The sequence below is a fragment of the Onychostruthus taczanowskii genome, unplaced genomic scaffold (assembly GCF_017590055.1).
Source record: "Onychostruthus taczanowskii isolate IOZ18803 unplaced genomic scaffold, ASM1759005v1 scaffold99, whole genome shotgun sequence".
In the NCBI taxonomy this organism is placed as follows: domain Eukaryota; kingdom Metazoa; phylum Chordata; class Aves; order Passeriformes; family Passeridae; genus Onychostruthus; species Onychostruthus taczanowskii.
In genome coordinates this window covers 1,368,315-1,389,366 of record NW_024507990.1, presented here as the reverse complement: position 1 = coordinate 1,389,366, position 21,052 = coordinate 1,368,315, and the positions used below count along the sequence as shown (strand labels likewise).

Below are 21,052 nucleotides of genomic sequence, written 5' to 3'. Positions count from 1 at the left end.
TTCAGATCTGACCCCTTTCCTTGGGAGCCCCCCTCCTCCTTTGGACACGGATCTCCTTTCCTTGGGGCCATGGAGGGTGGTGGCTCTTCACCGCCTTTGTACCTTCCAGCTTGGAAAAGCAAACAACTCCCTCAGGATCTCACCGCACACACCTGAGAGCTGGGAGGGTGAGCTTGGAGCAGCCAGCTGGGGGTGAATGCTCAGCTGCACACAGGGGAGCAGCCCAGCAGGGTCTGTCTTTCAGAGCCACGAGCAGAGACGCTGCCATGGAGATTTTTGGTGAGGCCGCGCCGTACCTGCGCAAATCCGAGAAGGAGAGAATAGAAGCCCAGAACCAGCCTTTTGATGCCAAAACCTACTGCTTTGTGGCTGACCCCGAGGTGGAGTATACCAGAGGGAGGATTAAGGCTGCACAGGATGGGAAGATAACTGTGGAGACAGAGGATGGCAGAGTAAGTGCTTTCCTTCTGGCCCTTCTCCCAGCCCTGCTTGGGGACCCAGGGTGTCTGCTGGGGACAAACTGAGAGAGCACAGGCTAGCTGAGGCAAGAAATCTGTCCTCCCCTGTCCTCTGACTGGGACCAGCACAGCCTCCACAGGAAAGTATAGCTCTGGATGGGGGGATAAAAGTATTCATTGGATAATTATTCTTGGTTTGGGCTCTAAAAATCAGGCAATGCTCTAAGCCTGGTTGGATCATAGCCTTGCCAGTCTTAACTTAGTTTTTAACGCTTTCTCAGCTAACGCTGTTATATCCACTCATAAATTCCTTCCTTTACTGGATGCTGAGCAGACAGATAACTTTGCAAGTCGCCTTTGCATGTGAAATTGTCAGTGTCACTGCCTGCAGTTTCCCAGAGGAGCATCCAAGGTGTTAATCTTCCAAAACGCCGAAATGTCTTAGCAGCTTGTGCCCTGACACCTTTTGTAAGAATAACTGTAGCAGCTCAAAGAACAACCATGACCAACATCTTGGCAGTAGGTGCTACAAGGCTTTTAGAAAGCAGTGGCTGAGTTAAGCTGCTGCCAGCTGTGAACATCTGCCACCCCCACAACAAATCCACAGGCTCTGGCAGTGGGACAGGATGGTCCCCCACCGTGTGAGCCTAGCAGACAGTGCTATTTGGTAGAGACAAAGCTGTTCTTTAATTGGGATGGCCACAAACAGGAGTGGAACAAGTCTGTCCCAAGGATGGATTTGCTGTTGATGAGTCTTGTGCTGTTTGTGTCCCAGCTCTCTGGCACTGTCATGGGAACCCTGGAGGCTGGGAGCCTGGCTGGCTAGCAGATGTGCCCCAGGCTCTTACAATCATGAGCAGCAGAGATCTAAAGTTCATTAGCAGGGATCATGTGTTGAAAGATCTATTCCAGCACAAATCATGTATTCCAGGAAAATGACATCCTGTCAATGTACCTGTGTTGTAGACTTCCTGGCTGGCTGCAGTGTTTGCCCTGAAATAGCCATATTTTGTTTAGCACATTTAAACAGAAAAAAAAAAAGTATTAGAGCAGCCTTAGAGAGGTTATTACTTCTCTGTGGTTGTGGAAGGACTGTCAAGAGCTGCTGAACGAAGGTTTGCTCTTTCTTTCTGGATTATAGACAGTTGCTGTCAAACCTGATGACGTGTATGCCATGAACCCCCCTAAGTTTGACAGAGTTGAGGATGTGGCCATGCTGACCCACCTGCACGAACCTGCCGTCCTCTACAACCTCAAGGACCGCTACAGCTCCTGGATGATCTATGTAAGTTCCTTCTTCTGGCAAAGGAGAAAACACAGCTGCAGGAGCTGGACTTCAGTGACATCCCTGTTTTTTTAATGCAGACCTACTCGGGTCTCTTCTGCGTCACTGTCAACCCCTACAAGTGGCTGCCGGTGTACAACCCCGAGGTGGTGTTGGCCTACCGAGGCAAGAAGCGCCAGGAGGCCCCTCCACACATCTTCTCCATCTCTGACAACGCCTATCAGTTCATGCTGACTGGTGAGCTTTTCTGTTTCGACCAGACTTGGAGTAAAAAAGTGTGTCAGAAGTGTGTTGCCTCTGCCAAGCGCCGTTCCATACTGCCATGGCTCAGTCACCTTTGCCAACTCTTGCAGAGTGCTTTATCTGGTAATATTGCATATTACCTGCTTGGTTTTATTATAAACCCTAACTGATGCAAAACCACCTCCAGACAGCTTTCCCCATCTCCTGAAATATTTTCTTTATTCTTGAAGCGCTGTGCTGTTGTGCTGTGCATTATCTGTATTTCTGGTCTAAGTACTAAGCTAAGCAGCCTAACAGGGACCTCTGCAAAGGGCAGTTGCACTAGGACAGGACACACTATCTGGAAAGCACACCTGCATGTGGCTTAAAGGAACAGCAGATAGATCCAGAACAGAGCTGATAGAAATATTATCACCAAAACACATGATTTTATTTGAATAAAGTCCTGTCCCATATTTAAGAGTATTAAAGGTAAAGAATGGAAAAGACAGAAGCAGAAACAAGCACAGGATGAACAAAGGAGGAGGAGAGAAGACAAAGAGTGGCGTATAGGGAGGGAAAGAGAGGTGGAGAGTAGACCATGCACCTTTTCAGTTTTGCCTGCAGAGATTTTGTTTCATTCCCCCAATGGACACCAGGTCCCAGCTAACTGAGAACCAGCGCTTGCCCTACAGCTTCTCTGACTGCAGGTATTTTTCCCTCCGACAGATCGTGAAAACCAATCTATCCTGATCACGTAAGTGCATCTGCCACTTCGAGCTTTGTCTCCAAACAGAGGTGGGCAGTTTATTCTTCACTCTGAGCCTTCTTTCTCCAGTGGAGAATCGGGCGCTGGGAAGACGGTGAACACCAAGCGCGTCATCCAGTACTACGCGACAATCGCCGCCAGCGGGGACACGGCCACCAAGAAGGAGCCCCAGCTGAAGGTGTGAGGAGGAAGGGCTTGGTGAAGGGCAGCTCAGGATGTTATCCCCTTGTGGACAGCACTGGTGACACACAATTACCTCAAAATATCTTTTATTAGCTTCAGCCACTCTTTGAAAGGCAGTAGGACCAGGGGCTGATGTGCCCCTACAACAAATACAAGCCACCAGAGCTGCCACTGCCCCTAAGGTGTAGCTTTACCTGGACTGAAACAGGACTGGTGCCCAGGAAGAATCAGAGGCTCCAGTTCCTTAACATGGATCCATCTGTCTGTGTGGCTGACACCCGAGAACTCTGACTGTGGGAGAATTTCTGAACAAGAGGATGATGAGTTATTTGTTGTTTACCCCCAGTGCTGGTTCTTGGTGCTGGAGTTGAGAAGGTGCAGCAGTAGCACTGCAGAGCTGAAATGAAGTGCACATGGCTGCACATGTAATCATTCCATAGAGCCACCTCTTCCTACTGCATAGCTCATTTCAGTAATTATTCAATTTTTCCTGCAGGGTACGCTCAAGGATCAAATCCTCAGCGCCAACCCACTGCTGGAGGCCTTTGGGAATGCCAAGACCGTGAGAAATGACAACTCCTCACGCTTTGTGAGTCATCCTGTGTCTGTCCCTCTGCCCTCCTGTGTTTCTAATGCCCTTTGCCTGCTTGTTAGCTGTGACTGTGTGCCTCTTGGCTGGGAAAAATGTTCTTGCTGACCAATTTATTTGTTTTTATGAAATGCTGATATGTTAGCAGCTGTTTCATGCTCACATTGCTGCAGCAACATGTTCCCCTTTATCTATGTATCAAAGCTAACCAGACCAATTTGGTGATGCTGTCACAAAGACTGAAGAGATAAAAACACTCTGAGATTGTTGCACTGACCACCACTTTTGTCTGCTTGCCAGGGTAAATTCATTCGTATCCATTTTGGAACCTCTGGAAAGCTGGCCTCTGGTGACATTGAGACCTGTGAGTAACTGAGGGGGGCTGACAGCCTTGCCAGAACATAAAGAACCTGAAAAATGTCTAAAATGTGCATACACATTACAGACTTGCTGGAAAAGTCAAGAGTCACTTTCCAGCTGAAAGCTGAGAGAAGCTACCATATCTTCTACCAGATCCTCTCCAATAAGAAGCCTGAACTGCTTGGTAAGGACAGCCACCACCTGGTGACACTGAGTAAAGTCAGCATGGGAAGCATTTCCCTCCGTGTGCCAGCTCAGTGACAGAGGGTTCAGTGGCACAATGCCCTGTGTCACATGCAGAGCAGGGATCATGTGCTGATTTATGTCCTTGGCTTTGCAGCCTCTGCCCTGCCCAGGTTCCCCAAGCTGTACATGTGTCTCTGCATAACAGGGTCACACTAGGGCTTTGCTCCACCTCCATTTATCCTCCCTGGTAAGTTCTAACACAAACTGTGTGCAGGGGTGGCCAATGTGCTCTGCCTCACACCTTGCTATTCTCCATGGTGTGGAAATTCCAACTTAGGTGTGCCAGATCCTGTGAATAATCTTCAATAGAAAGGTAAGCAATTCTGGGTGCAGGATGGGCAGGTACCCTGATCTACCAACTGTTCATCTGAGCTTTTCGTCACGTGGGCAAAGGTTATTTCTTGCTTCCAGTGCAACCCCTCTGACCTTTTCCCCCTTCCCACTGCCACAGCACTCCCTACCCATGTCCCACATCTGTCCCTTTGGCCACACACCCAGGTACTGCACTCACCCTTGGTCCACTCTGCCCATCCTTCCCAGCTCTCCACAGGACATTTCCCAAGGTGGAGCTCCTGCTCCCATCCTCCCACTCTGTGTCATGTATGAGGATAAGCACAAATGAGCCTTATCTGAAAGCCTCTTTCTTAAAAGCTGTTTCTGTGGATGGCCTGTGCTCTGTGCCTGCTGAGTGCTCAGCTCTCAGTTCATCATATTAAACTGGAAGCACTGCTCAGCCAGGGGAAGGCAGATGAAAGGCTTTACTCTGTCTTTCTGGTCTCTTAATAGAAAACCAGGAGTTTGGGATGCCAGAGAGCTTGTGAAACCTTGCTGAGCCATTGTTCCGTCTTCCCTGTCAGGCTCTGGCTCTCACTCCTGTTTTTGCCTTTCAGAGATGCTCCTTGTCACAGCCAACCCCTATGACTACCCCTTCATCAGCCAAGGGCAGATCTCTGTGGCCAGCATCGATGACCAGGAGGAGCTTGTTGCTACAGATGTGAGTACACTTGGCAAGGAGAGACTTTTACAGTCTCAATTTACTCTCACCACTGTTAAAACCAGCTGATCTGTCTGGTGTGCAGGCAGCCATTGACACTTTGGGCTTCAGCCCTGATGAGAGAGTGGGGATTTACAAGCTGACGGGGGCGATCCTGCACTATGGGAACATGAAATTCAAGCAGAAGCCACGTGAGGAGCAGGCAGAGCCTGATGGCACAGAAGGTAATATCTTCCTGGCTGGGAGAGAAGTATTTCCAACTGTTTCCATGCCATTTTTCACTAGAAATGGAGGGAGTCTTCCAGGAGAGATGTCATTGTTCCTTGATAAACATAGAAAGGAGGTTTGATTTTCAACTTACTATTATATTTGCAGGGATCCTCGTGGCAGGGAGGAATGACGAACCTGACTCCATGTTCTCAGAAGGCTAATTTATTATTTTATTATACTATACTAAAGAATACAGAAAAGATACAGAATGCTAAAAAGATAATGAGACTCGTGACTCTTTCCAGAGTCTCAACACAGCTTGGTCCTGATTAGCCAAAGAGTCAAAACAACTCACACCAATGGAACAATCCAATAGAACAATCACCTGTGGGTAAACAGTCTCCAAACACATTCCACATGAGCACAACACAGGAGATGGAAATGAGATAAGAATGGTTTTCTTTTTCTCTGAGGCTTCTCAGCTTCCCAGGAGAAGAATCCTGGGCAAAGGGATTTTTTCAGAGAATGTGAATGCCACATCTTACTGCATCAAATAGAGGCACTTTCTGCATCCAGTTTGTTCCTGATGACTCTGCTGTAGGACCCAGTGCCTGGGGCACATCACTGTAGTGTTCTCCAGTTTCTGGTTACACATGCACACTTGTTCTGCCTGGGTGACATTGTGGAGAAGTGGCTTGATGGGGAAAACTCTGTGTTGTCCCATCAACAGTGCCCTCCTGTGTTTCACCACATCAGCTGGGGCTGCTCTAGCCACTCTGTCATGAGGACCAGTCCTACAAGGCCGTTCAGAAAAGTGAAGGAGAATGTTGGTCAAGATTTGTGGATGGAGTAAAGCCAATTGAGTTGCAAGTTTCAGAGTGAGCTCTGGCTGGTTCCAATGCCCTGTGCGTGTGTGAGCTAAGAAGAAAGTATTTCAAATTATTATTTTGTTTTCCAGAGGCTGACAAAGCAGCATATCTGATGGGTCTGAACTCAGCAGACTTGCTGAAAGCTCTGAGCTATCCCCGGGTGAAAGTGGGCAATGAATATGTCCTGAAGGGCCAAACAGTGGACCAGGTGAGCATCAAGGAGCAGCAGGGACCATCCTCTCCCTAAGGAAAAGGAATGGGTGCAGGTCACAGCCGAGAATGGTCGGGGCCATTAAGGCCTGTTAGTGCAGTGTGTGTGGGCATGGTGAGGGGTGTTTTGTTCTGGGGCTGCCCTGACACACGTGTGGGACATCTTCCTGCAGGTGCACCAGGCAGTGAATGCCCTTGCCAAGTCTGTCTATGAGAAACTCTTCCTGTGGATGGTGATGCGCATCAACCAGCAGCTGGACACCAAGCTGCCAAGACAGCACTTCATTGGGGTCTTGGACATTGCTGGCTTTGAGATCTTTGAGGTTTGCAGTACTCTCAGACTTCTGCCTGTCTCTAAATGCTTGTTTCAGTTTGTTTGTCTTCTGTGACGTTTCCTCCTCCTCACCCCAGTGCAAGCCCTCAATAATAGGGAAAATCTGTCTGAAGCTGCTTCTGCCTTTGTAGATCCATCATCACCCTCTTTGTAGGGGAAGAGACAAGGCAGAAGCATGGCCATGGAGCTGCTCTCTCTCCCCACAGAGTCTGTATTTATAAACATTAGGGCCACCCAAACCATGGCCAATGCAGGCTGCAGCAATCAGGTGCTGCACTGCACTACTTTTCTGTAAGCCTCGACAACTATGGTGCATTCTTTACACTGTTATCAAAACCCTCTTGGGTCAGTCTGACTGACCCTGCTGTGACATCCCTGTGAAAAACAATTGATCAGAGGCAGTTTAACACTATTAACACACTTACTCAAATATTAGTTCAACAGCTTTGAGCAGCTGTGCATCAACTTCACCAATGAGAAACTGCAGCAGTTCTTCAACCACCACATGTTCGTGCTGGAGCAGGAGGAGTACAAGAAGGAGGGAATTGAATGGGAGTTCATTGACTTTGGCATGGACCTGGCTGCCTGCATTGAGCTCATAGAAAAGGTGAGTTTCTTAAGCATCTTGTGCAATCACACAAATTGAATCTGTAAATGGTTCTTGAGAGTGTTTGCTCTAAGTGCCTTCAATACAATCTCTCTGGGAAGCTTTCAGGTCTCTTCACCTCCTCTGTTTCTTTAAATATTACTCATGTGAGTAATTAATTATCCACTGACTGGGAATGTGTCCTGTCTTCTAAAAAGACACTGATTCCATCCATCCATCCATCCATCCATCCATCCATCCATCCATCCATCCATCCATCCATCCATCCATCCCAGAAAGCCTCATGCCTGCTTGCTTTTTGTTCCTTCTGAGTTAGAAGTCACTACTGTATTCTGAGAAGTTACTGTACAGTTTTTGCCTGACTTCTCTTGTTTTCCACACACTGTCTGGGTAGTTCAAAACTGTATATTAAAATCTTATGAGTTTTTTTAAGTATCTTGCCAGCTGTTTACAAAAAATCTTGCTTACCTGCTCCTCCAGGCTAATTCTGTATAAAATACCTCCAGTACTTCAATTTTTAGCATGTCTTTCACTCTGTATTATTATACCTTGAACTGATCTTATTTGAAAACACCATTTTTCTATTCAGCCCATGGGCATTTTCTCCATCCTGGAAGAGGAGTGCATGTTCCCCAAGGCAACTGACACCTCTTTCAAGAACAAGCTCTATGACCAGCACCTGGGCAAGTGCAGCAGCTTCCAGAAACCCAAGCCTGGCAAAGGCAAGGTTGAGGCCCACTTCTCCCTGGTGCACTATGCTGGCACAGTGGACTACAACATCACTGGGTGGCTGGAGAAGAACAAGGACCCTCTGAATGAAACTGTCATTGGGCTGTACCAGAAATCATCTGTGAAGACCCTTTCCCAGCCCATGGGCATCTTCTCCATCCTGGAAGAGGAGTGCATGTTCCCCAAGGCAACTGACACCTCTTTCAAGAACAAGCTCTATGACCAGCACCTGGGCAAGTCCAACAACTTCCAGAAGCCCAAGCCTGCCAAAGGCAAGGCTGAGGCCCACTTCTCCCTGGTGCACTATGCTGGCACAGTGGACTACAACATCACTGGGTGGCTGGAGAAGAACAAGGACCCTCTGAATGAAACTGTTGTGGGGCTCTACCAGAAGTCATCTATGAAAATTTTATGCCATCTTTATGCCACTTTTGCTTCCATAGATGAAGGTAAGCTTGGAGGATTATGTTTCCAGTTTAGGATTTCCTTCTGTACCTCTCACCTGACGTGGATCAGCGTTGAGGCAGTGCTTGTGTGCTGTGTGTTAGATGCACAATTATAACACTGTCAAAGGGATCTGCAGCAGTTCCTCAGCTGGACTGTCATCTCATTTTCCAGCTGAAGGTGGTGGGAAGAAGAAAGGAGCCAAGAAGAAGGGCTCTTCCTTCCAAACTGTCTCTGTACTCTTTCGGGTAAGTGTGTTCTCTGGCAGAGACTGTCACACCTGGCTCCCCAGCCATATTTTCATTTTAAGGGAAGTCCTTCAGTAGTAGCCATTTATTTTGCTGACGGCTACACAGAATTGTTGAGTATTCACTAGAAGAGTAAGGAGAAAGTTCTGAATTTTTCCTGTTCAGCAGAATCAAATAACTTTGAGAACTTTGAGATTAGAAATTATCTCTGTTTTATCTGTTTTGCAGGAAAATCTGAATAAGCTGATGTCTAACTTACGAACAACTCATCCTCACTTTGTGCGTTGCATCATTCCCAATGAAACGAAGACCCCAGGTAATTCATCAACTATAGAATAGAAAGGGGCAGAAACAGCAATGCTAGAGCAATCAGTGTGTCCCCATGCTGCTCTGTCACAGGCCTGATGGATCACAAGCTCGTTCTGCACCAGCTGCGATGTAATGGAGTTCTGGAGGGCATTCGGATCTGCAGGAAAGGATTTCCTAACAAGATACCATATGGGGATTTCAAACAAAGGTCAGTAATAACATTCTTGTGTTTGCATTGAGCCAAACTCATCTGAAAGAAGACCCTTGCTAAACCAGTCCATGATACAGTTATTAGGAAATGACTATTTTAATATTTAACACATGTGGAAAGTAAAAGACATATCTAATGGCATGGTCTGTGTGGGCAGTGCCCACCCAGATGCCTTCCTCGATACTGTATGCCAAAACCTATTTTTAATTCATTCCTGTTAATTTGAATGTTTGGATATTCTTTGCTTTAATTCTCAAACTGGGCACAAGCATGTTTCAGCAAAAATACAGAGTGGTCGATGCACATCCTGTATTTAACTGCTATCTAGTAGAGGCTTGAAGAATGTGGTTTAAATAATTCTAACTAGAATGGTTTTATAAAGACAAAATTGTGTTAAATCCAATGCTACTTCTTGAAGAAATGCTAAGCTTGACTGGCAAATAGAGCTGCAGTAAGAAGGGACTCCAGCAGGAAATCGAAGTTAGTTCCACATGACCTTGTCATTTTGTAGTGGGTTAATATTTCTACATGCTAACATTACTACAGCTTTAGCAGATTCATTTAGAGATAAAACCCCACAACCAAAAAATCTTATCATGGGAACTGCTGCAAATAAGAGTGTTATAAAGGGTTGATAAATTCAGGGCAACCCAACTGGGGTCATCTGCTCGTTGTGTTAGAACAGAGGCAAATGTAGGGTCAGATCTCTAAGAACAAAGCAATCACTCCCCCTCTTACAACTCTGTGCAGGGTGTGCTGGACAGCAGGGCACTAAGAAGGGCTGAAATGGTGTTTTGGGTACTACCTGAAGGCATTGGCCCAGCCATTGATGTGGGAGGGCAGATTTGTGTATCAGTGCTGAAAATAGCTATTGAATCATCTCTCAGTGTAGGATTAGGAAGTCCATTGCTGGATCCAAAGTCTAATTCTGAGTTGCATGGTTCAGGAGGAATGTGAGAAGCTGGATATTGTTCAGAAAAGCAGTTTACCTACTCTTAAAGTCCATCCATTTTTTTTAATTTGCAGCTGGACCCCTAGAGTAGTGATAATGACTGACACAAATGAGCAGGTCCAGAGAACAGACTGTCCATGCCTTCAGTCTCAGTGAGGGCTGTAACACATCCTTGGTACCTACTGAACTGACCTGCTGCTATTTGCTGCTTTTCTTACTGCTTTGCTATTTGAGGCTGGAGGTGTGAGTCAGACTCAGCCTTCCTCTGTATCTTCAAACTGACAGCTGTTCTTGTGGCATCCTGTGCACTAGAATGGTACTGATGGGTAAGCTTTTTCCTTTATTTTATCAGATACCACCTTCTGAATGCCAGTGTCATCCCAGAAGGAAAGTTTATTGATAGCAGGAAGGCGTGTGAAAAGCTGCTGTCTTCCATTGAGATAGATCATACTCAGTACAAATTCGGACACACTAAGGTAAATGTTTGATTTTGCCATACATTAATAAAACATTCATTGTGTGGAAATGAAAGCCAGCAACGAGTGGTGTCTGTTCTTTGGCTGCAGGTGTTCTTCAAGGCAGGTTTGCTGGGTGTCCTGGAAGAGATGAGAGATGAACGTTTAGGACAGATGATCACACGGACCCAGGCGTTGTGCAGGGGATACCTCCGGAGACTTGAGTTGAAAAAAATGTTTGACCACAGGTGTGTGTCCTCTGCCAGGTCTGGTTGCTCAAAGATGGGCTTTATTCCCAGTTCTGATGGATCACTTTGGTTTCAGGGAGTCCATCCTCTGCATCCAGTACAACATCCGTGCATTCATGAAAGTCAAGCAGTGGCCCTGGATGAAGCTGTACTTCAAGTTTAAACCCCTCTTAAAAAGTGTGGGAACTGAGAAAGAGCTGGCCATGATGAAGGAAGAGTTTGAGAGAACAAAAGAAGAACTGGCTAAATCAGAAGCCACCAGGAACAAACTGGAAGAAAAAATGGTGGCTCTGGTGCAAGAGAAAAAAGACCTACAGCTGCAAGTACAAACTGTAAGTAAATTAAATCATTTTTGGCTCTTCAGATTACATCAGTTTTGTTTGCTCGTTCAGGGCTGCAAGGAAATTCTGTTATTTCATGTACCAGCCACTTAATAAGCAGGTGATTTATGCAAGTGTCAGTGCCAATGTGTGATAATGAAACACATTTCTGTTCTCTATGAAAAGGAAAACGAAAATTTGGCTGATGCTGAAGAAAAATGTGACCAGCTGATCAAACTGAAATTCCAGCTGGAAGCAAGAATAAAGGAGGTAATGGAAAAGCTGGAAGATGATGAGGAGATGAATGCTGATCTGGCAGCCAGAAAGAGGAAACTGGAGGATGAATGCTCTGAGCTGAAGAAAGATATGGATGACCTTGAGTTAACATTGGTCAAGGCTGAAAAGGAAAAGCATGCCACTGAAAACAAGGTGCTTTTTATTTCTGCAATGTTTAATAACAGTTGCTGTGTTGATGTATAGGCTGTAAATATTCAGTAAACTTGGATGCTTACATGCTGCTGTGTAAGGAGATCTATGGGCCTGGTATTGAACCTGGGCACCTCTGTTGTGCAGGAAAACCAACCCATAAACATGCAAAAATGCATTAAAATTAACGTTCAGCATTGCTGTGTGACTTCTGAAGGATTGATATATAAGCAGAGAGATTGTGGAGTGTGACCATAAAATGGTCAAAGCCTCTTTGGGAGTCTAACAGCAAGTTCATTGTCTGTGTTCATGTTATTACTGACCTTGAAGTATTTTGCCTTACAACAGGTCAAAAATTTGGCTGAAGTAGTGACAGGTTTGGATGAGACTGTTGCAAAGTTAGTGAAGGAGAAGAAGGCCCTGCAAGAAGCCCAGCAACAGGCACTGGATGACCTGCAAATAGAGGAGGAGAAAGTTAATACTCTCACCAAAGCTAGGACCAAGCTGGAGCAGCAAGTGAACCACGTGAGCATGTTCAACACAAGGAGAAGGAGCAGATTCTTTAGTTGTTCCATCAGTCATGTTTATGTATGTTTATGTTGCAGGCTGAAGGATCTTTGGAACTTGAAAGAAAAGCATGTGTGGACCTTGAACGAGCAAAGAGAAAACTTGAGGGAGACTTGAAACTTGCACAGGAAACCATAGTAGATCTGGAGAATGATAAACAACATTTAGATGAAAAATTAAGGAAGTATGAGAAACAAATTAGTAGATAATTTATTATTTGGTTTTAACTGGACATATTTTCTTTTAATAAAACATCTCATTCACAGGAAAGACTTTGATTTTAACCAGATGCAAAATAAAATTGCAGAACAGCGAAATTCAGGTACTCATTTGCAGAAGAAGATCAGAGAACTGCAGGTAAGAGACTTTACTTCATCATTACTGTTTGCTTGTTTTAAACTGTAGTACCATGAGTAATGCTTGCCCAGAGTTTGGCATTGGCTCTGTCAGACACAGGGGAATCTTCCAGCAGCTTCTTGTAGAAGCCACCCCTGTATCCTCCCCACTATCTTTCTTTATAACTTAAATACTGGAATTACCAATATTTCTGTCTGATGGGAACTTTACAAACATACCTATCGATGCAGGGCGACCCCAGTGGAAATAATGTGCTCTGACTCCATGATTCAGAAGGTTGAACAATTGCTTTATTAAGCTATACTCTATTACCCTAATGCTATACTAAATTACAAACTAAAGAGATACTATACTGAGAAATACTAAAGAAAAACCTGTGACTGTCTGCAGACAGCCAGGACACAACTTTAACCCAATCAGCCAAGGAATCAGAACAATCTTTCTTAATCTTGTCCAATTAACAAATCACTTTAAGTAAACAATCTCTGTAACACATTCCACATGTGCAAAGCAACAACAGCAATGAATAGAGATAAGAATCATTTTCTCTTCTTCTCTGAGGTTCTCTCTACCTTCCCAGGAAAAATCCTTGGAGAACTTGTACCTGATGCTCTCTGTGAAGAGAGCAGCAGCCACACACACCTACACAAATTCCACTTTCTGATTCTCTTTCAGGCTGTTCTGGAAAAAAGGTACCGCACACTGGAGGATGAGATGAGTGAGATGAAAGTCAGACTTGAGGAGCACCAGAGGAATGTGAATGAGGTGGTGATGCAAAAAGCCCAGCTCCAGACAGAGTCTGGTAAGGAAGGCACAAAGATGTGCTAAGAGGATATTTTTTCCCTTCAGTAGCAAACAGATTCTCTCATGTCTGACTAGTTAACCTTTGTTCTAAGGTCATTGAGCGTAGTGCTCAAGTGGAATCTTAGAATGAAACTGAAAATTTGAGAAAAAATGTAAAATGGCTCAGGATAAATCTGAAGAAGACAATATTGGAGTGCTACAGGAAGTACTGAGAATTTTAGAGATCATGGCATAACCTATAGGCACCTCTCCAAGAAAAGGGAGAGATGTACTTCAGACAGAGGGTGATATGGCATAAATGTTTTCCAATTACTGTAAATCTTATGAAATGAAACTTCAGGGTTTAACTCTTGCATCACAAGGACAATTATGGGAAGCTGCTACAGCATTTTGTGTCAATTCAGCCAGTGTGACAGCATAAAATCCTGCTGCTTCAAAATGAAAATTCAGCAAATTTTCAAAAGCATTTTTCTTCAGGAAAAAAAAATAGCATCTAGTGGATCAGAACTGTAGTAAGGGATACAATTAGAATTAGGGAAACAGGTGAGTTTTGATAAAGAAAGAACAACAACAAAAGCATTTTTAAGGATTAAAATATACCTGCAATGGTAGATGTATAATGGGACAACTGAAAAGGTAACCAGTGCTGTGTGATTCTTCTTCTTCTTCTTCTTCTTCTTATTATTATTATTATTATTATTACTACTACTATTAATAATTATAATAATAATAGTAATAATGAGTGTTTTCAGGATGCTTAATCTGTCCAGTATTGAGAACTTACCCTCTCTTGTCATAGGTGAACTAAGCCGTCAACTCAAAGAGAAGGAAACTGTGAGGTTGCAGCTGTCCAGAAGCAAGCAGGCACTTACACAGCAAATAGAAGAGCTCAAGAGGCAGCTGGAGGAAGAGATCAAGGTAGTGTGAACTACTGAGCACCTGATAAAACTTCAAAATATATCAGGGGCTCATTTCATTTGAAAACCACTTCTGGGAGTTTGTAAATATTGCCTGTAGTCCAAGGCAGTAAAATTAGTCTGGGGAAGGATGTGTACAGTAAGCACTGTGTGCAGTAGGTTCTTTGCAAAGGATGACTCAGGCATGCTGAAAATTGAATTTTTTTCATGTTTTTAAATTTTAAAGCCATGGTCTATGAGATTTCTTTAGCTTCTGTAGCCACAGGGAAGAGAAGTTATAACGTATGCCAAGGTGAAAGCACCACTTTTGGTCTTTTCTAGTGGTAGAGTTGCTGACAGGTAAAGGCAGCTTCCTGAGCACTTACAAAGCCCCAGCCCTTTGTCTTCTGCCCACTCTGCAGTGATCATATTCCAGATGTGCAAGGTCACGAGGTCTCCTGCTGGTCACAGCTAACAGAAATACATGACATTGTGGGTCCTTTTTAGGCCAAGAACGCCCTGGCCCATGCCCTGCAGTCTGCTCGCCACGACTGTGACTTGCTCCGGGAACAATATGAGGAGGAGCAGGAGGCCAAGGCAGAGCTGCAGCGAGCCCTGTCCAAGGCCAACAGCGAAGTGGCCCAGTGGAGAACCAAATACGAGACGGACGCGATTCAGCGCACGGAGGAGCTCGAGGAGGCCAAGTACAGAATAGATGAGATGAGCTGCCCAGATGTACATTGGGCAGAACACAGACCCCCTTTTAGTAACCTGACCTAAATTATTTTTTGGGGGTTTGTATATAGTCCTAATTAAAATGAGACACATGGTGTAATGGTTTTTTTAATCACATGCTTGTTTTATTTATGTGCCTTAAGGAAAAAGCTCTCTCAGCGTCTCCAGGAAGCAGGGCAGCAGGCAGACACGCTGAATGCCAAGTGTGCCTCCTTGGAGAAGATGAAGTTTAAGCTGCAGGGGGAAGTGGAGGATCTGAGACTGGACATAGAGAGAGCAAACACATCAGCAGCTGCCCTTGACAGGAAACAGCAGAATTTTGATAAGGTCCGAAATGAGCACAGTATCTTTCAAGTGTAGCCTCCCAGAAAGCCAAACTAACACTCTGTACATCAGTCATTGCTGAAATCAGGATGAACTAACTGGAGCCACTAGGGCATGGCAGTAGGAATTTGTCCTGGTTTAAGAGACTGCATTATTTATCTAGTACAAAATGTAGTCTCAGATCAAATAACATTTTCAGTACCAGCAGGAAATGAAGCATAATAGCCTCTCCTATGAGGAAAGGCTGACAGAATTGGGATTGTTCAGCCAGGAGAAGACAAGCTTCAGGGTGACCTAATTGTGGCCTTCCAGTTCTTGAGGGGAGCTACAAGAAAGATGGAGAGAAACTGTTTACAAGGGCCTGAGTAACAGGACAAGGGGGAATGGCTTCACACTGACAGAGAGTAGGTTTAAATTGGATATTAGGGTTAAATTCTTCCCTATGAGGGTGGCTAGACCCTGGCACAGGCTGCCTAGAGAAGCTGCAGGCACCCTTGGATCCCTGGAAGTGTCCCAAGGCCAGGTTCGAGAGGGCTTGGAGCAACCTGGGATAGTGGAAGGTGTCCCTGCCATGGCAGAGGATTTGGAACTAGGTAATCTTTGATGTCCCTTCCAACCCAAAGCGTTCTATGACTCTATGGTGTCTTCCAGGTCATGGCAGAATGGAAGGGGAAGTATGAGGAGAGCCAGCTGGAGCGGGAAGCTCTCTCTAAAGAAGCAGGCTCGCTGAACACAGAGCTTTTCAAAGTGAAAAATGCCTATGAGGAAACCTTAGACCAGCTCGAAACAATCAAGCGGGAGAACTCCGCTCTGCAGCGTACGTGTTTGGCTCTGGGGTCCCGTCAGCCTTCACAGACCAGCCACAGCAAGCTGTGCTCCACCAGCACACTCATGCCTGCAGGAGGGCACCAAGGGACAGCACTCTGTCCTTCCTGTGCTCTCCATCTTAATGCAGAATGTCAGTGTCTTACCAAAAGTTGTCAAGCATGTTTGTAAAGTGATGGAGCCAATAGAGCAAATGTCCTGGCTCTGTCATCTGCTGCAGACATTGAGGTGCCATTCCCAGGCAAAGGTAGCAACTGTGGGAGACTGAGCAACTCATGAGAGTGAGTTTTATAGATGCACTGAGCACAATGACAGGACCTGTAGTTTTAGACCCTGATGGCCTATCCATAGATGTAACATGTGCAGGGCCCTTCCAGGTTCTCTGTAAACCACACCAATGCCCCACCTGGCCTGCATGAGTTGGTTGTGTCTAGTTTTGCTTGTACATAAGGCAGGTGCACCATTGTGTACACATGTACATTTTGTGTGTACATATTTATGTGTGCAAAAGGGGTGCTGACTGCAGCAACAAAGCTCTTGTGGTTGATGCCCTTCTTCTCTCACAGAGGAAGCAGCTGATCTCACAGAGCAAATTACTGCAAATGGCAAAATGATCAGAGACCTTGAGAAAGCCAAAAAGCAAGCTGAAGTAGAAAAAAATGGTCTGCAAACAGCTCTGGAGGAGGCAGAGGTGAGCTAGTTTAAATATTACTGTAGATAGTAAAGAGCATGCTGAGCAGCTTTCTGCTCCCTTTTCTGGTAGTAGCTGTGTGCAAGTTTGATTGCCACAAACTTTAGGAAGTTCTGTGAAATCACTGAGTATCACCTCAATAATCATGTTCTCTGAAATGTTACCTTCATCTTTGTTTTTCCCCTTTTTCTTTTAAAGGCAGCTCTTGAGCACGAAGAAGTCAAAATCCTTGGTGTCAACCAAGAACTGACTCAGATAAAGTCAGAAATCAGCAGAAAGATTGCTGACAAGGATGAGGAGATCAACCAGCTAAAAAAGAACCACGAAAGGATTGTGGAGACAATGCAGGGTGTTTTGGATGCTGAGATCAGGAGCAGGAATGAAGCCCTGAGGCTGAAGAAGAAGATGGAGGGAGACCTGAATGAAATGGAGATCCAGCTGAGCCATGCCAACCGCCAGGCTGCAGAGGCACAGAAGAACCTGCACAGCATCCAGGGAGCTCTCAAGGTCTTGCTTTACCTTCTGGTCGATTTATTTTTAAAGCAAAGTATTGGAGAAATTCATTAGGACAAAACTGGCTCTTTAAATACAGGACACCCAGATCCATCTGGATGATGCTCTGAGGACACAGGATGACCTGAAGGAGCAGGTGGCCATGGTGGAGCGCAGAGCAAACCTGCTGCAGGCTGAAGTTGAGGAGCTCCGGGCAGCCCTGGAGCAGACGGAGCGTTCGAGGAAAGTGGCTGAGCAGGAGCTCCTGGATGCCACTGAACGTGCACAGCTCCTCCACACCCAGGTAGTTTGCTTTGCTAAGATTGATGTATTTTGGGGTCCAGAGATTGATGGAGGAAGAATGAATTGATGAATTGATCTCTATGTGTGTAGACACTCAAAGCCTCTCCCCTTCTCCTTCACAGAACTCCAGCCTTTTTAATACAAAGAAGAAGCTTGAAACTGATATGGCACAACTCCAAACAGAGATAGAGGATGTTACTAATGAAGGAAAAAGTGCTGAAGAAAGAGCTAAGAAGGCAATGACAGATGTGAGGATGTTACTATGGTTTTCACTTTGAATTTTCAAGGCTTCCAGTGGCATTGCTGCTGGGGGTTAATGTAAATATTCTTGTCACATGTTGGACAAGGAACCTTCTGTGGGCCTGGTTGAAAAGGCTTTGTGTCAGAGGAGGATTAGAGCAACAGGGAACATGTTCTGCTGACAGATGGGGCTGTTTCCATCATAAAGAACTTAACCTACATTTAGTGAGTGGAAAACAAAAAAACTTTCTTCAGTGCTGCCTGAAAACGTAATCCACAAAGAAATCCTGCAGTATTGAAACCAGTAAAGTGGCTAAGGTGTCTGAATAGTTATCATTGCTAAATCCTATTTATCACATTTGTAAATGAGAATTGTAAATTTCCATTCAAAATTGGTGCTAAATCCTCCCATGCAAGACCTGTGAAGCTCAGCCAGGCAATAGGACTGGTGTGCCAGGGGACTCAATCTGCTGATGATTTTTGATGCAGAGGATTAAACCAAAATCTTAACATTTATATACATTATGTGGGATTAAAATAGACAACTTTTCAACTTGCTCATTAAAAGGAAAAAAATAATTAAATAGGATCTCAGAACCATTAGGATTGGAAGGGACCTTTGGAGATGATCTACTCCAACCCCTCTGTCCAGGAAGGGTCACCTGCTGCAGGTGACACAGGAATGTGTCCAGGTGGGTTTGGAATGTCTCCAGAGAGGGAGACTCCCTGCCCTCCCTGGGCAGCTGTTCCATGCTCTGCCACCCTCCATGGAAAGAAGCTCTTCCTCATGTTGAGGTGTTCCTGTGTTTTAATGATTTCTATTCTGTTTGAATAAAAGAAAAAGAAAACATTACAATGAATTATACACACATCTATATTTATATAAAACTTCTAGTGGTCAAATTTTTTCAGTTTAGACCTTTTCAGATATTTTGCTGCCAAAGCAATTTGTTGAATTCTACATTAATTATAATTATAAAATTATGACATTAATTATAATCTCACTCAATATTTCACCTAAGTGTTTAATTATATTGTGTAGGAATCCAATGTTTGAGAGCAAAATAAATCTTACTTTGCCTTAAATAACATAGCTAATTTTAAACTATTTTGTGCCTTTGTGGCACTACCCTCCTGGAGGTTGGGGCAGTAGCAGGGCAAGCACAGCAAAGCACAGCAAACCCCAGATGCTGAGCACAGAAGCTTTTCAGCTGTGCCATGTTCTGTTGCCAGACTCTGCTGTTGCTCTGGAAGTTTCCCCCTGGCACCCAGCTGTTAGTGAGGTCACAGTGGGACAGAGCATTTTCCCTTTCTGACACTCCAGCTCTGTGTGCAGTAAGGCAGACTTTTCCCATCCTTTTCCCTAGTATTTCTTGTCATGTTTTTGCCATTATCATGTGATGGACAAAAAACCAAAATAGGGAGTGGGGTGGCAGGAAGGGGTAGCAGGACACAGGAGTTAATCTTGTGCTGGTGCACAGTATGTGCTGTTCCTTCACATTCTTCCAGTTTCTTGTGTCATCTCCCCTCCAAGGCAGCCAGGATGGCAGAGGAGCTGAAGAAGGAGCAGGACACCAGTGCCCACCTGGAGAGGATGAAGAACAACCTGGACCAGACAGTGAAGGACCTGCAGCTTCGTCTGGATGAGGCTGAGCAGGTGACACTGAAGGGAGGGAAGAAAGAGATCCAGAAGCTGGAGGCCAAGGTGGGTACCAGCACTGAACTTGGGTGTCAGAAACATCTTTCTTCTCCAATTGCTGTGTGAGGGCTTAAGCCAATTGTTGATTAATTCACCAGATCCGAGAATTAGAAGCTGAACTGCAGGAAGAACATAAAAAATCCTCAGAGGCTATAAAAAACATCTGCAAATATGAACGGCGTTTCAAAGAGCTCACTTTTCAGGTGGGTAAAAATAGAAAGCAATATTCTGATGTTTTGTCTCCCAAGGACATAAAATTGCACATTCTCTTTCCACAGTGTGAAGAACAAAAGAAGAACATGGTTAAGTTACAAGATCTGATAGATCAACTGCAGGTGAAAATCAAATCCTACAGAAAACAAGCTGAAGAAGCTGTGAGTCACTAAAGTGAAGCAAATAGTTATTTACCAGTTCATGGGACTGCCAGTTTAAAAGTTGGCTCTGTGCCCCAGGATATTGCCTGATGGTTTTAAAATTTTGTTTTGCAATTTCAGGGTGAACAAGCCAATGCTGATCTCTCCAAACTGAGAAATGCACTGCATAAGATGGGTGAGGCCCTGGAAAGGGCAGATATTGCTGAGAGCCAAGCAAATAAACTCAGAGCTAAGGCCAGAGAAGGCTCTGCTACAAAGGTAAGGCTTTACTGCAGGTGTGCTGTTTGCTCAAGTGAGTCTAGCAGCAGATTTGTGCCTTGTACAGGCATCATTTGGAAAGGACAGCTCTGGAAGGAAGGGGCTTTTAATGACAAGCTGAGTCTGTTTGGGTTGTTAAGATGGAATAAGCTCAGTAGTTCATGTGTCCTCATTTTTTTGCCAGTGAAACAATGGAATTAATCTTTTTTCCATGCTTCAGCTGTGGATGGTGGCCATCCTGGTGTTATCTGCATATATTCAGCTCATACAGTGGTTTTAAGGGTTCCACACATGTCTGCATTGGCTCAGGCTCCACTTGCACATCCTAGCTGGATGGTGAACTGAGATGGATGATTTGGGGGATCAAGACTCATCTTGGCATGTGTAGACTAAACAAAGCCTCTCCTCCCTAGGTGGTGTTAGGAACTGAAAAATGAGCTTCCTCTGGGATAACTGGAACTTCCACAAAGTACCTCTCCAGCTGTGGAAGTAATTTTCCCTTTGTTTATGAACAAAAACATTTTCTGTTGCTGCTGCTGTGCCAGTGTCAATAAAATACATATCTGCAAGCTCAAATGCTCCAAATGTGAATGTTTAAATGAGAGTCTCATTTTGTCACCAAGTTAATTATAGTCAAAAGTGTGAGTTTGAGTCTTACTACTTCACTTAGACCAATTTTATCCTGAATTTAAAACCTAGAGATTTTGACAGGCTTTTTTTCTTTTCCAAAGGAGGAATTCTGTTCCAGCTCCTGTAGCCTAGAAGCAGCACATTCTCAGGAGAGCTGCTGCACCTTGTTCTCAGCAGCT

The 21,052-nt window shown here is 44.8% G+C and overlaps 1 protein-coding gene across 1 annotated transcript; it reads left to right on the top strand.

Moving 5' to 3' along the window:
- Positions 1–266: 266 nt before the first annotated feature.
- On the top strand, positions 267–20,828 carry LOC121348137 (myosin-3-like). Its single transcript, XM_041427352.1, has 38 exons — positions 267–452; positions 1,600–1,743; positions 1,824–1,980; positions 2,695–2,722; positions 2,804–2,912; positions 3,414–3,506; positions 3,807–3,870; positions 3,952–4,050; positions 5,003–5,106; positions 5,192–5,330; positions 6,275–6,393; positions 6,569–6,718; positions 7,166–7,336; positions 7,926–8,514; positions 8,684–8,757; positions 8,986–9,073; positions 9,157–9,274; positions 10,582–10,705; positions 10,796–10,932; positions 11,009–11,264; positions 11,439–11,681; positions 12,027–12,203; positions 12,284–12,429; positions 12,512–12,602; positions 13,164–13,404; positions 14,206–14,324; positions 14,810–15,006; positions 15,181–15,364; positions 16,013–16,178; positions 16,753–16,877; positions 17,076–17,384; positions 17,470–17,673; positions 17,795–17,920; positions 19,447–19,617; positions 19,710–19,814; positions 19,890–19,985; positions 20,106–20,243; positions 20,657–20,828. Exons 1-38 carry the CDS (start codon positions 267–269, stop codon positions 20,678–20,680), a joined length of 5,811 nt encoding a protein of 1,936 aa, XP_041283286.1. The 3' UTR covers positions 20,681–20,828.
- Positions 20,829–21,052: the final 224 nt, after the last annotated feature.

Coding starts and splice junctions, on each gene's coding strand:
- LOC121348137 (XM_041427352.1), top strand. CDS start 267: ATGGAGATTTTTGGTGAGGCCGCGCCGTACCTGCGCAAATCCGAGAAG. Junction 17,921..19,446: donor CTAAGAAGGCAATGACAGAT/GTGAGGATGTTA, acceptor CTCCCCTCCAAG/GCAGCCAGGATGGCAGAGGA. Junction 20,244..20,656: donor GAGAAGGCTCTGCTACAAAG/GTAAGGCTTTAC, acceptor TCTCCTCCCTAG/GTGGTGTTAGGAACTGAAAA.